At 27.4% G+C, this 14,922-nt stretch overlaps 1 protein-coding gene across 1 annotated transcript in view; it reads left to right on the forward strand.

Moving 5' to 3' along the window:
* LOC107453797 (pre-mRNA processing factor 6) overlaps nt 1–14,922 on the forward strand; it is a 29,599-nt gene that overhangs the window by 2,481 nt on the left and 12,196 nt on the right. Inside the window, exons 3-15 of the mRNA XM_016070754.4 lie at nt 1,609–1,668; nt 3,411–3,510; nt 3,608–3,726; nt 4,518–4,596; nt 4,693–4,787; nt 5,987–6,068; nt 7,230–7,379; nt 7,483–7,577; nt 9,931–9,995; nt 10,682–10,809; nt 12,217–12,342; nt 13,335–13,796; nt 14,311–14,432. Coding sequence (XP_015926240.1) covers nt 1,609–1,668; nt 3,411–3,510; nt 3,608–3,726; nt 4,518–4,596; nt 4,693–4,787; nt 5,987–6,068; nt 7,230–7,379; nt 7,483–7,577; nt 9,931–9,995; nt 10,682–10,809; nt 12,217–12,342; nt 13,335–13,796; nt 14,311–14,432 — 1,683 coding nt within the window. The remainder of the gene's footprint in view (nt 1–1,608; nt 1,669–3,410; nt 3,511–3,607; nt 3,727–4,517; nt 4,597–4,692; nt 4,788–5,986; nt 6,069–7,229; nt 7,380–7,482; nt 7,578–9,930; nt 9,996–10,681; nt 10,810–12,216; nt 12,343–13,334; nt 13,797–14,310; nt 14,433–14,922) is intronic.

Here is a 14,922-nt window from a genome sequence, read left to right on the forward strand (position 1 = left end):
GTTATGGACACAACAGATTAAGAATTTGAATTTAAAATAAAAACTGTAAATAACACTATATATATTATTCTTTTACTCATAGATATTTTTTTTTACATAAATTATACACTAGTAGATAAATAAATTTTTCAAATAAATTGCATCCTAAATATCAGCCACTAATGTTGATAAATTGATCTTATCTGACAACAAAATAGTTATCCACAGAATAACAGGCAAAAATATGTAGCAGTAAAGGTTAGGACATTTACTCAAAATATTGATATTGGACCCATATTTTTTTTAAATATGGGTTAATTAATTAAAACTAACACTTATATGAAAGCCAACTTTTATTATATTTTAGCTAAAAATAGTAACATTTATAATTTTTTTATTTCTTGAAATTCCTCATTATTTATCATTTAAATACTCATGAAAAATTTCGATAGTTGCTTTATGTCGTGAACAAGTTAATGAAATAGATGAATCTGTAGGATTTAAAATGATATACTTAATTTGTGTTGAAAGTAACTAAACTTTAAATGAATAAATATTAGAGACTTGAATATTCTTTAACAATGCTTTGTAATTTTTCATTGATTCTAAACAATTTAAAAATAAACGAACTATTTTGATTTTGTATAATTGTGCCAAGTTCTAAATTAGAGAAGCTGTAAAAGGATATCAGGCGGAAAATAAATGCTTATGAAGTGCACTCTGCATAATTGAAATGAAAATATTAAACTTATAAAAAATTATACTAAATCAAATGAATAAAGAAGGAGCTGTTTTAAGTTTCGAAATTCCATTATCACTAATCTTGAATTCGAAGAGAAATTATGGTCCAATTTACATTGTTCATGAAAGCAAATTGAATTTTATTAGACAGGTCATGGAAAAACTTTCTGAAAAATCGGTTGCTGGGAAATTTCTAAAGGAGTTTGAATCAAATTTTTATGGTCAGATTGTGAAAACATAGCAGCAGCAAAAAATTTCCAGGATTCATAATAATAATAAAATAATGTAGAAGACAAAACATCCTTCACAAAATGCAATTACATTTCATTTCAAAGTATTAGTTTGTATCATGCATAGCTGTCAATTCTTCTTGACTTTTTGGAAGAATTCTTGATTTTTAAAGTTATCTTCTGTCTTTTTTCTAGATGATGGATTTTTTTAAAAATTATCAATTATATTAATATCTCTTTAACAACACTTTTATTTACCATCCTTGATAAAGGCTTATTAGTCCAAATTATTTTTTTGAATAATGCTTGTCTTTAAAGAATAAAGTGTAATAAATATTTTTTGTTTTGTTTTATAGTATTAAGTACAATAGAATAACATTGTATTAGAAATATGTAAAAAAATGGGCAAATTCTTAAAAATTGTTCTATACATTGTTCTGCTATATTTTGCATTTGTGTACTTAAGTGTTACTCTACTTTGTAACTATGTTTACATTAGTCACAAAAAAAATTTTTCATTGACAACAGAAATATTTTTGAACTATGAGCTTAGTTTTAAATGATTTATTTCATATTCTTTATATTATATTCTTATTATTCTTAATTCACCAACTCTTTTAAATTGTTTTATGTAATGTTATTTTTTTATTTATTTCAGAGCTACTGGTTTCACGACTCGTTCTGATATTGGTCCTGCTCGAGATGCGAGTGATGTACCGTAAGTTAGCATTTAGTTTTTCTTGTTTACATGATCTTTCATTTTTGTGCATATTATTTTTATTTAAAGTGTGTTATAGAAGGTAACTCATAGTAGTAAAATACTTTGTAACATGTAATTTTTTTTTATTCTCTTTTTATTATTCGAATAAATTATATTCTAAATAAAAATATCATGAATAAGTAATCATACACAATATTTATGTATGTTTTGATCTTAGTGAAAATACCTTTATTTATCTATTAATTGGTGAATTTGAAAGTTCTCAAATAATCTAAGATTTAAGTTTAGTTTGATAGTAAAATTGTGCTGTAATAACTTTGTATACCTTATTTATACAACTTTTTTTAAATACACTTTACTCACCATTTTGTGTTTAATATTTTTATCTCATTATTTTCAAATATGTAAGCAAATTATTTGATTTATTTTACTTCATAGTTAATAAACTGTATTTTGAGCTATACATATTTAATTATTATGTACAAGAAGAATGTTAATTATATTACTATTTATTTTATGCAAAATTTTCTTTTGCTATAACAGACATCTACATTTGTTTGTTGTCTAACCTCACATTCTGTTATACTTCTATCATATAACTTCTTTCTTTTAAATTATTTGTTGAATTATATTTAGTATTTTTGATAGGAAATAAAATAAGTGCTAAGTTTGAGTTAGGATCAAGTAGAAAAGTTGTTAAAATTTCAAATAGCCTATTTATTAAAATCTAAATGCATTTCTGATTCTCACAATACACTTTCTTTAGCTGTATAAAATGGCTGCGCTTGCAAGAGTAGCAGTTAATGCAAAATGTCAGGTTATGCCAACTAGTGAGAAAAACACAGCAGTAAAATAGTTCTCACTGGTTGGAATAACTCATCAATCATATTTGTACCCTGGGTATTATAGGTTTGAACATTTCATTAATATTTCTTTGTTTTAAATACATTAGCTTTCCTAATATCAAGTTTTATAGTAATTTATACAATGACATAATGTTGGGTTATTTAAAAAAGTGATATTTGTTCCATTCCAGTTATAAGTTCTTTTGTTAACTCTATCCAATTATCAAACAAAATGTTTTCTACCTTTTCTGTATCATCATCTTCTGACTTGGAACATGTATGAGTATCACTTTCGTTGAGCACTTCATTAACAATCTTATCATCCATTGATTGGATCATCATTAGCACATTTTTATCCTTATTTTAATAGTCTTCTATAACTTTTTCCTGGTTTTTCGTAGCACTTACAATAGTTTTCATACTCAAGTAATTCTAAGACACCTGAAAGCCAAGAAATTTATTATTATTCTCATTCCCACCATGAAAAATTGATGCCAGCCTAACCTTATGCCAAGCATTGACCAGGGTTTCATTTTTTTACTTGACTCCATATGTCAGCAATACTCCGAAAGTAATCTTTTATCGTGAATTGTTTCTGGAAATCTTTCATTCCATTTTGGGAGTTTCAAAATTCCTAACACTTTTGAATGAACGACACTTTATCTATGCATTTTAAGATATGATCTGATATACTTTTTTATAAAGGTTAAATTTTTTGTGAACAAATACGTTGTTATTTTGTTACTTTTCTGAAAGAAAATAGATTAATAGGTCAGAAAATATTGTTTTATATTTAATTTTGCAACTTATACTCTAAAACTATTAGGCATTTTTGCTATAGCATTGCATTTTAAAGCTTTATTTTTTAAAAAAAGTTACTATTTATAATCTTAGCGATGATCGACATGCTCCGCCCAATAAGAGAAAAAAAATGCAACAAAAGGATGAAGAAGAAGAGGATGAAGAAGATTTAAATGATTCTAATTATGATGAAGTATGCATAGGTTTCAAAATTACAAACTTTTCTTTCTCCCACTTTGAAAACTTTCTTATAATTTGTTATGATTTATGAAAATAATATTTACTCCTAGTTTGCTGGCTATGGTGGTAGTTTGTTTAGTAAGGATCCATATGATAAAGATGATGAAGAAGCTGATGCTATTTATGAAGCCATAGATAAAAGAATGGATGAAAAACGAAAAGAATATAGGTTTGTTATTTTAGTTCTATTTTGCTTAGAATTTTTTGTTCTAGTCTAGGGTTTACAACCTGCAGCCTGGGAGCTGAAAGGGAATGTACAATCATTGCTTTGTAAATCAATGTTATTCGAAAAACCTAAATGACTTACATAAAAAAATTTAAAAATATTTTAAAATTAATTTCAAAAGACTGAAAAAAAATTAAATGAAACTATAACATAAAAAATTCAAAGTTGACAGAAAATTTACGTTTCTCATAATTTCAAGTCTTTTCTTTTAAGGAGAAATTTAAAAAAAAAAAGGAAAAAAAAAAGGCTTGTATTTGAAAGCTAAATGTTTATGAAATTTCTATTTTGTAAAAAATTACATATATGACTAATTTTTCTTTTTAGAACCCTGATATGATATCAAACCTGATATGGTTTAATTAGGGGCAAAGTGTGCAAAATTTCTATCCTGGTTTCTGCTAACTGCTATCTCTTTTCTTAAAATAAAAAAAAGATTTTTTTTTAAAAAAACGAAAAAAGCGACAGCATTTTTACAAAAAGGGCAAGGAGTGTGCATTTGCCTCTGAGAAAGAACAGGCAGAGTGGGCCACCTTTCTAAAAATGCTAGGGAAAGCACTATAATAAATTTGAATCTTTTCTGCTTAATTTTTTTCTTCTCTTTGAGTTTGCTATTTGACTCTTATTTATTTTAATATAATTTCTTAAAATAAATAGTTATTTTCACCAATTTTCTTGCAACTAATCATTTGATTAAATGATTTGATTTGAGGATGTTTAATTTGCAATGTTTTTAGAGAAACCAAATTAAAGGTGGAATTAGAAAGATATCGTCAAGAGAGGCCAAAGATTCAAATGCAGTTTTCTGATCTAAAGGTAATTTAATTTTCAGCTTTTTAAGTTTTTATTTTTAGATTGACTAATTCTATGTTTTTCAAATGAATAATTTTATTTTGTATTCATTTTTCTCAGAGAGATTTGGCTGAAGTTACTGAAGATGAATGGAAAAACATTCCAGAAGTAGGAGATGCTCGAAATAAAAGGCAAAGAAATCCAAGACCAGAAAAGTATGAATTTATGCCCTATAGCTTATTTTAAATTATTGTTAAATTTTAACTAACCTCATAAATTTTAACTAAATCATGAAATATTGTTAATTTTAACTAAATCATGAAATTTTTCATACAAAATAGAATATTTTATAATTATGAATTTTTTATGATTTTATTTTTTGACGTTTAATAATTTTCTGATTGACTGGTATTGTCTGTCATAATTAATATAAGTTCTATATTATGGGTTTATCTCTCATATTTTTGAATCTGAAGTGATAATAAAAAAAAGGATACACATAATTCTATACTTCCTATTTTTTTTAGTGTTCTTATTATCTATAATTTTTTGGTTAAATTTAAAATTTTTTTTGCTAAATATAAACTGTAAAGTAGGAAATATTAATACTAAAGTTTTCAGTGCAATATTTGTCACAAATGTGTGTTTTTAGTAAATGAGTGATGTGTTTTAATGGTCATTTGAAAAAGAAAGCATTGTAAAAAGTTTGTTTATTAGTTGGACTTAAAGCTACAGGAGCCCCTAATTTTTTTTCAATGAAATATCATTGGGTTTTAAACAATGAGTAAAAGTACCCTTTATGTGAGTTATTTTAATAAAATGATTGAAAAACTGGCTATAATTTAGTTATAAAGGAATTTTGAAATAAATTATTAATAAATTTCTTATAATACTTATTACCTAATTAAATAATATAAATTTCTTAAAATATTTATTAATTAATTTCACGCATTAAAAAAATGCATTTTAAATTGTATGACATAATGTAATACAATCATAAAAGTCATTTTTGAAAAAAAAAAGTTGTTTTGAATATTTTAACTCATTTAAAGAGAATTATTTTTTTTAATATAAAGAATTTCTTCTTAATATTTTGATTGCTACTGTAAAAAATTACTTTTTTCCGACTCTTGGGACAAAGTGAACAGTAATGGTTCGGCAGTATGTATTTCAATTAATTGGTATTGTTGACTTTTATTTATCTTGGTTTATAGAACCAAGTAGAATAGTGTAAATAGGTGAATAATTTATTTAGTTATTTTGAAGAATTAAAAATATTTTTTAAATAGATTTTTTAAGAATTATATTCTTCCAATTTTATGGAGAATTTTAGTTAAGATGTTTTTTCTGCATTCTGCATGATTTATTTTAAGATTTGTGTAAAGGTGAATAATTGTATTTAATTTGATCTTAGATATACACCTGTACCAGATTCTATTTTGGCTAAAGCAGGAATTACTGGAGATGGAGTTTCCTCTCTTGATACTTTACAGCAGGTAATTCAGTCTGTGATGATTTTCCTATTAAAATTTTCCAGAGAAGAGTTTCTTTTTTGTTTTTTTCCTATTTAATAAAAGGAAAAATTTTGCCTTTTCAAAGAAAGTTCTGCTTTTTTGAATTCTAGAAAAAAATATTAATTTTTTACGTATTAACTTACCTTTGTAGACTAAGTTGCATTATTTTTGATCTTTCTATTAGTTATAAAATTTTATTAAACTAAAATATTTTTTTAAAATTGATCAAGTATTTTTATCTGTTAGTTAATATTTACACTATTTTTGTGCACTCATGATATAATAACCTCATGTTATGACATCCAATTTTGCCTTGGACCAATAAGATCGTTATGTCGAACATTAATTGTATTTAGTTTCTGCTAGAATTGACAAAGCAATAGAAACTAAAACTGTATTTTTCTTGTTATTTAAATGTGTGAGATGATTTAGAATATTGAATTTTTTGGGATTTTATAAAAATTAGATATAAGTTTTATATAATAGTTTAAAATGTGTAACTAAAGTTTTGCTCTGATACAATGACTGAGAATTATGTGTTGTAGAGAATACATATATTGTGTGTACCAAAAATGATCAAAGATTTGACAATTTCATTCATGTAAATTGGAAGTTGATAAAAATGCATAGTTTGTGGGACTTTGCTGAGCAAACCAGGCGTTTATTCTTTCTTGTTCAGTTTCCTAATAAGTTGCGAACAGATGCTGCTGCTAATTGATAAAAACTATAAAACAATGTTTTTAAAATAATCACCGTTTAAGTCAATTATGTGTTGAAGTCTGAGGTCAAAATTAATGGATTCATGTGGAAATATTTTATTTGGAATTGGAATATTTTTGTACGAATGCAGTCAAAAAAGTTTTAAAGTTTAAAATTTGTGGTGAATAAATTATCTGGGTTAGTTTTATATCCCTATTTTTTTTAATTGATTTTTCATATCTGATCATTTTCAGGACACCTGGTACAGAAATAATAGAATGGCATTTAAGAGCTATTAACCCTCATTCTTTTCTTTTTCTTCTTCTTTTTTCTATTTGATGAACGTAATAAATACAATCACTTCTCTATATAACAACGTTTGTTTTTGTCTTATTTTTTTTATTACGTTGCTATTTAAAGTATATCTGTTTTCATTGTTTATAGGGATATGGTGGGGGATTAATAACCCCATACCCTGGCACAAATACCCCAGGTGGCATCATGACCCCTGGTTGGGCTACTTCAAGTGTAGATCTTGATTTAAGAAAGATAGGTCAAGCTAGAAATGCTTTAATGGACATCAAGCTGAATCAGGTAATTGTCATTATTAAGTTAGATCTATGTTTAATTTAATAACTGTTTTTTAAGTAAGAAATAATTATTTGTTGTTTTTTATCTTTTATTTATATTGTTTTAGGTTTCTGATTCTGTATGTGGGCAAACCGTTATTGATCCTAAGGGATATCTAACAGATTTACAGTCGATGATTCCTGCTCATGGTGCTGATATCAGGTGATGGTCATAAATAGCAATTTGTTTTTAAATAGATAATGGTTTAAGTTTTTTTTAAACTTTTTCTCATTCTTTATTTTGTATTCTTTTATTTATTGTTTTTTTTATTATTCATTCACATCAAAGTAAATCATCAATATTGCAGGATATGTGTACATAATATAGAAATTTCACCTCTAAAATTATGAAGTTAAGAAAAAATATTGCTTATTTATCAGATACATATTCAGATTGCTTCAAAAAACCATAACCAAAAATGAAGAGACTGACTAAAATAATAATAAATCACGTAGAAATGTGGGGTCACAAATGTTAACCAGAGCCACTAGAGGGGGCTGCGAATTTACTATAAAAGGTCAATAAAAGGAAATTGTTCAAAGTCATTTTATTTCTTTGTATTCCGATACATGTTACACATTTACAGGAGATGCTCAAAAATTTGTTAGATGTTTGGAGGCAATGGATGCATCAACACTGCACAAAAGAGTCAATCATACCTGATGCATCTGAAGTACATCCTGCCTTTTGTGAACCTGGTATAGCGATTAAGGCACTGAGAGGTCATTTTGTAGGACCAGGGTTCTATCCTTAGTGGCGGCTGAACGCTCACCTTGTTTCATATCAATGTATACCAGCTTATCTGGGTAGTAAAGGCATCTGATGTGCAATGCTGTCCACATTGCCATCATCATGCCATTGGCCTTCTTCTTTATTTCGAAGGACTACAACCCACAATGGACCTTGTCTTAATAAATAGTGTCTTTTTTCATTGGTCTTAAAATTCTGTATACCATCTCCATAGCTATCTGTTGCAAGAGTGTTTTATATAAATTAAAATAAGGGAACACAGAATTTTTCTTTTTTTTATGAATAGTTCCTATTTTTATTTTTGTGTTTTGCAAAAATTTTCCACTCGTAAATTATTTGATTACATTTAAATTACCATATATTTCCAACAGACTTTTTGGAAAATATTCTAAAGCTAAAGGATAGTCTGCTTATATTTGAATCTGTTTACTTTGCAAAATTCTTTGTTAACATAGCTAACAAAAATACTTTTACATTGATCCGGCATTAGTGATTAATTATAAAGTATAAATACTTAATAATTGATAATAAAATGCTTTTTTTCTCCAATGCCCACCTGCAAAATGACCTTTCGTCATATAGGCATCTGAAGGGCAGATTTGTTGGCCACTCTTTCAGGGGCACCATATGAGGTGGGCCAGCGTTGCTCCCACAGTAAGGACAGATAGTACAGAGAAGGAAAGAACATTAATGCTCTGCCTGGGATTCAAACCCAGAACCTTTAGGATGCAAGGCCAATTCCCTTACCCCTACACAGACCAGTCGGCGAAAATAAAATATTGAAAGAACAATTGGATGTTAAGCACATATAAAACACAATAGGAAAGGAATTTTTTTTAAATTATATTTTGTTTTACCACTTATTTTTGTTCATAAATCAGAAAATGATTAGAACAGCATGAAAAAATTTAAACATGCTGTTTTTAGAATTTACGTAGCTGAAGCTGTTAGTGTCTAACTCATTTGCTGATGGCCTCAATCTGGACTGGTAAGTTGAAAGGTTTTCAAAAAAGAGAGAGGGAAAACAAAAACTGGAAGGAATGGATTTTATTTTATTTTATAACCGTCGTTGAACAGCCGACCCAATTTCATGGGTTTACGACTACTTGCGTTCAACTCCGTAGCCTTGTAATTTTGAACCAATCCAGAAGACAAGGAAACTCCTGGATCAGTACCCCCAGAGGTATTGATTTGTTGTGGGAACATGGAGGACTTTTAGACTCGACAGATTTAACGTGCATCAGTCACCATTTACTACACGGGGAGTCTTCGGTCGGCGAGGATCGAACCCACGACCTCTTGGATATGGGCCCAGCGCCTTACCGACCAGGCTATCCCGACCCTCGGAAGGAATGGATTGGTGGGACTTTATTTCTGAACAAATAAACTTAGAAGGCTGGGTAACAGAACGAGAAATAAAAGAGAAAGTTCAAAAATATAGTATGCCTTACTGTTTTAAATGAATTTATTTTTATGTATGAGTTTCAAATTGTGGGTTAATTTTCAAAAGAAGAAAAAAATTTAAAAAATTGTACTTTTTGCTTATATTTAAAATATACAGTATTTATCATGTCTTTCATTTTTTAGAATGATGCAAAAATAAACACCTCTGATTATTGTTTTTTCAATATCAATTTATTTTATTCATCCATTCATAAAAGTGCTCATTTCTTAATATTTTTCATATGATTTTCATCATATCTAATGTATTCAGTAAATAGTTTTATACCCTGAGTTAAGAATTTTTTTAAATTTTATTTTTCAGTGACATTAAAAAAGCTAGACTTCTTCTTAAAAGTGTTAGAGAAACAAATCCCAATCATCCACCAGGTTTGTAATAAATTTTTTTTTTGAACTATTTCTATTATACTTTTTGTTTTTGAGTAATTTTTTCCTATTTAGCTCTCAAATGTCATTAGCCAATTTAACAGAAAATAAAAAAATAACAAATAATATATACTCTTTTGTGTCCACCTGACAAATTTTTATTTTACCCTAAACTTTTTTTTTAATATTTTGCCTAATTGTAGCTCTTAATATTAATTCTAATTTTCATCTAACTGTATCAGCTTATTAATTCCATAAAAAAAACAAAGTGGTAATATATTATACATAAGCTTAACAAAAAAATTAAAAAAAATTTGTAATCAAATTAATTGTTTGACTTTCTTTAAAGTTGGAGATTGCTCTTAATTCAGTTTGTCAATGAATTAACACTGCCCATTTTTATTTTTAAAAAATTTTCAAAAATTCTTTTTAAATATAAAATCCTATGAAAATTTTCATAATTTTTATATTTTTAAAGACTGATTACTTTTTAAGACTTGTTGCTTTTTACTCATCTGTTTTGTTTATTTTATTATTGTAAGCATTAATAAACTACCTAAGCACTTTTAAATAAAACTATCCCTTTTGAAACTTTTTTTTTTACTAATATATTTTTAAGTTTGAAGATAAATAAGTCATTAGTTTTGAGCTTTTGATTGTTACTAAGATTATTAATTCATTTTATGTAGCTTGGATAGCCTCAGCTAGGTTAGAGGAAGTAACAGGAAAGTTGCAGTCTGCTCGAAATCTTATCATGATGGGGTGTGAAATGTGTCCTAAATCTGAAGATGTTTGGCTGGAAGCAGCTCGATTACAGGTAAATTTTCTTGCATATCATTTGAATCTTATAGATTAAGTGTTAATTGCTCATTATGTTTACTTGATACTAAAATAGAAGATCTATCTTCAATTGTCTTTTGCTTCTGTTGCTATTTTTCTTTTAATGAAATACTGCGGTGTCTTCTGTTCTGCTACTTATCAACTGCTTACCCCTTAATTTTAAATACAGTTTGTTTTAATTTGCTTTAAAATATAATTAGCCGAATCTTGATTTCTAAAATTCAAAAGGAGTATAAGGAATTTATAAAATGCATTTAGTCATTACTAAGATGTGTCTTATGAGACTGCAAATTAGATGCAAGTTTATGTTTCTAAATTATTATTCTAGTTTTTATTGCCCTAAACAGTTCATGCACAGTATCCTAGAAGTGTTGTGCAGTTATCTTTCAATTGAATGGTCATTGAACCTTGATTTTAGCTTAAGGAACTGTTCATTTTTATCGTTTATTTCTGCTAATTTTTGTCAAATGATGTATTTTCTGAAGAGAAAAAAGATCAATATAAAATTTTTCTCTTCCTGGGAAAATTTAACTATCATCAAACGCTGTTGAATATACTCTGTTCATCCTTACTCGGTGTTTTGCATTTTGGAAAATGGATTTCTTTTTTATTTTTCGCTTCAAATAAATTTAAAGTTAAAAATTCTTATGTATTTGACATGGTGCATAGCGTTTTTAAAAAGTGCTTAAAGGTGCTTTTTTCCGATTTTCGTTTTTTAAACCCTTTAAGGTGCTTTTTTTATTAGGCATTTTTAAATAGTGGTTTTTAAAATATACCTTTTAAAAAATGAGGTACTTTTCTTTACCATTTCTATTTTTGCCACATATTATGCAAAAGTGTGGTTTTCATATTGTTCTATTCAACTTTTTTATAATACATTTTCACATGCCATCAGTCAGTAGCGCATGAAACCGGCAATTATTTTACATGTTTGATGAAGTACTAGCGGGTCTGCGTGTGCGCGTATACTGAGCTGGATTCAGTAAGTTTCTTGCACTCTCATGTGCAACTCTGCTGCATTTTGCGAGATATTCATGATTTCAGGCTTTATTTTCCGTCCTCTGAAATCAAACCAAAAAATCTCTCAATCTTTTTATTGTGGCCAATATAATCAAGAAAAATGTTCTTTATCAGAAACTAGTTATTTTATCGTGATCATGCAAAGTCTTTGAAAATTATTTTGCATTTTGTTAATGTATATAGTGCTTAAATATATTTAAGTGCTTAAAAGGTACTTATTTCTTGTTAAAAGATTTGGCTGCACACCCTGATTTTAATAATTGTAAGTTTTTTTGAGTTTTTTATTTTATTAAACTGAATGCTTTAATTTCATCTATTTTTTTATTATTTTTTGGTGTGTAATATTTAGTAAATTCTTTCTTAGCCTCCTGATTTGGCAAAAGGTGTTATTTCTCAAGCTTTACGCCATATTCCAATGTCTGTGAGATCATGGATCAAAGCAGCTGAATTAGAAGCTGAATTAAAAGCTAAAAAGAAAGTTTACAAGAAAGTAAGTTTTTTCATATATTTAATGGTTTTTCTCTGTTGCAAATGTCCTTGATTACTAAAATTTTTTAATGCTCTATATGTATTCATTTGACATAGTCGAAATTAAATGGAAATTGATGTCTTGACAATTATGGGATTACAATATAAAAAACGTTTATTATTTAATTCCGACTTTGTTTTTCGAAATCTAAGAATATTTTTGTAATCGTCATTGAACAGCCAATGCAATTTTGTGATTGCCCTAAATGTCGAAAAAACATGCTTATCTGACAAACAAGTTAAGCGTATTTTCTCCGCTCATTGAATCAAGCTCGTCAAAACATCATTATTTAAATACAAAATTTTATTGTCAGAATAATGTATTAAAAATATCAAAAATTGGAAAACCCATGTTGAAAATGTCAGAAAAATCATATTAATAAACGATATGAAATTACGATAAAATTTTCGTTTGCAGTTCATGAAGTAGTGCCTGAAATTCGAAATGCTCGTGTTGTGATACATCCAAATAGTGATGATCTTTTTTTTTAATTTTAAGCATGAAGAGACACTAAACTAGATCTTAAATTTATTCACATTAATTTATTTTTTAGACGTACTTTTGTAGAAACTCAATTCTATGTAAACATTCAAAAATTTCAGATTTATGTTAATTTAAAATGGTACAGATTCTTTTAGCAATTATACTCAAAATTGATAAAAATCGGAGAAAACTTAATCATTTTCACTTGATTACATTCTAGCGGACGAAATTTATATAAATAATGGAAAATTTTATTAATAAAAATATTTTTTTTAAAAAAATGTTTGTTTAAATAAAAGTTTGGTTTAAACTAGCTATCCTTGGAACAATGTATTAAACATCTCAGCTAAATCCACCGAAATCTGTTTTCCATGAGGTTTATGCAAGATCTTTTTTAAATTTTAATTTTTTGCATAATATTTTCATAAAATGTGTTCTAAGTAAATAGTGAAAAATATATCTTTTTTTAGGCTTTAGGACATATTCCCAATTCTGTACGATTATGGAAGGCAGCTGTAGAATTAGAAGATGCTGAAGATGCTCGAATTCTTTTGAGCAGAGCCGTGGAATGCTGTCCAACTAACACAGATTTGTGGCTGGCATTGGCTAGGCTCGAAACTTACGAAAATGCTCGTAAAGTTTTGAATAAAGCACGTGAGAATATTCCCACTGATCGCTTGATTTGGATAACTGCTGCCAAGTTGGAGGAAGCCAATGGTAATAGTAGAATGGTTGAAAAAATTGTCGATCGTGCTGTGACATCTTTGCGTGCGAATGGCGTGGAAATAAATAGAGAACAATGGTTGACTGATGCTATAGAATGTGAGAAGGCAGGGTCTGTTCTCACGTGTCAATCTATTGTACGTACAATTATTGGAATTGGAGTGGAAGATGAAGATCGTAAACATGCTTGGATGGAGGATGCTGAGGCGGTAATTTTTTTTGGAATATTATATTTTTCTTTATAAATCTTTATAAATTTGTTATATTTATTTTAAATTTACAATTTTTTACATTATTCAAGACTATGGGGCCATTAGTGTTAAGAATATTAATTAGATGGCCATTAATGCCAATCTTGTTTTTTTTTTTTAAAAAAAACTCAAATTTGGATGTTTCAGCACTCAATGATTCTTTTATTTGGTTTTGCATAAGTCACCGATTCCTCACCCTAAGATTTGTCTTGTAATTTTATTTGGATTGATCCTTTTGTGTGCTGAACATCATGAAATTTAAACTTTCCTTAAAAAAAAATAAAAGACTTCATGTTTCTTGCACTTGACGTTTTTATTTTTTTATCTTTTGTAGTAATTTTTGAAGTGTTATATAGACACAATGCCAGTAAGAACTTTGAGGTTTTGGCTTTGTAAAGACATCCAAGCTGTTAAAGGCAGCTCATTTTAAAAATCCCATTGCATATTTGGCTTATTTAATGTTTTCTTGCAGTGTGCTACACAGGGAGCATATGAGTGTGCTAGGGCAATTTATGCTCATGCCTTGTCGATGTTTCCAAGTAAGAAGAGTATTTGGTTGCGTGCAGCCTATTTTGAGAAAAATCATGGCACTAGGTAAATTTCATTTGTCATTATTCTGTTTAGTTTTTTTTATGTGTGTATCAAATCATGATTCAAAATCTTTTTTTTTTTTTTTTTTTTTTTTTTTTTTTTTTTTTTTTTTTTTTTTTTTTTTTTTTTTNTTTTTTTTTTCTTTCTTTTTTTGCATGCTTCTTTAAAAGATTTGAGTTCAAGTAATTTACAACCTGCTGCTGCTTACAGTGTTTTGTTGTAGGTTAATTAAATATACATAAAATCGAAGGTTATAGCTTTCTCAATTGCTCTTTTTCTAATTCAAGTTAAATAGCCAAATAAAAAAATTATTTATAAGAGCTGTTGTGCAAATTTTATTACTAGTAATATTTCATTCTAATGTAATTAACCATGTGTAGTTTAAAACAATATTTAAAAACCTATTAAGTATTACAATTATTATCAATATTATGTTTTTAATTTGTATATGTTTATTATATGTTTTTATTTTGTGTATGTGTACTTTTTTTAT

Source organism: Parasteatoda tepidariorum, chromosome 7 (genome assembly GCF_043381705.1).
Source record: "Parasteatoda tepidariorum isolate YZ-2023 chromosome 7, CAS_Ptep_4.0, whole genome shotgun sequence".
Lineage (NCBI taxonomy): Eukaryota > Metazoa > Arthropoda > Arachnida > Araneae > Theridiidae > Parasteatoda > Parasteatoda tepidariorum.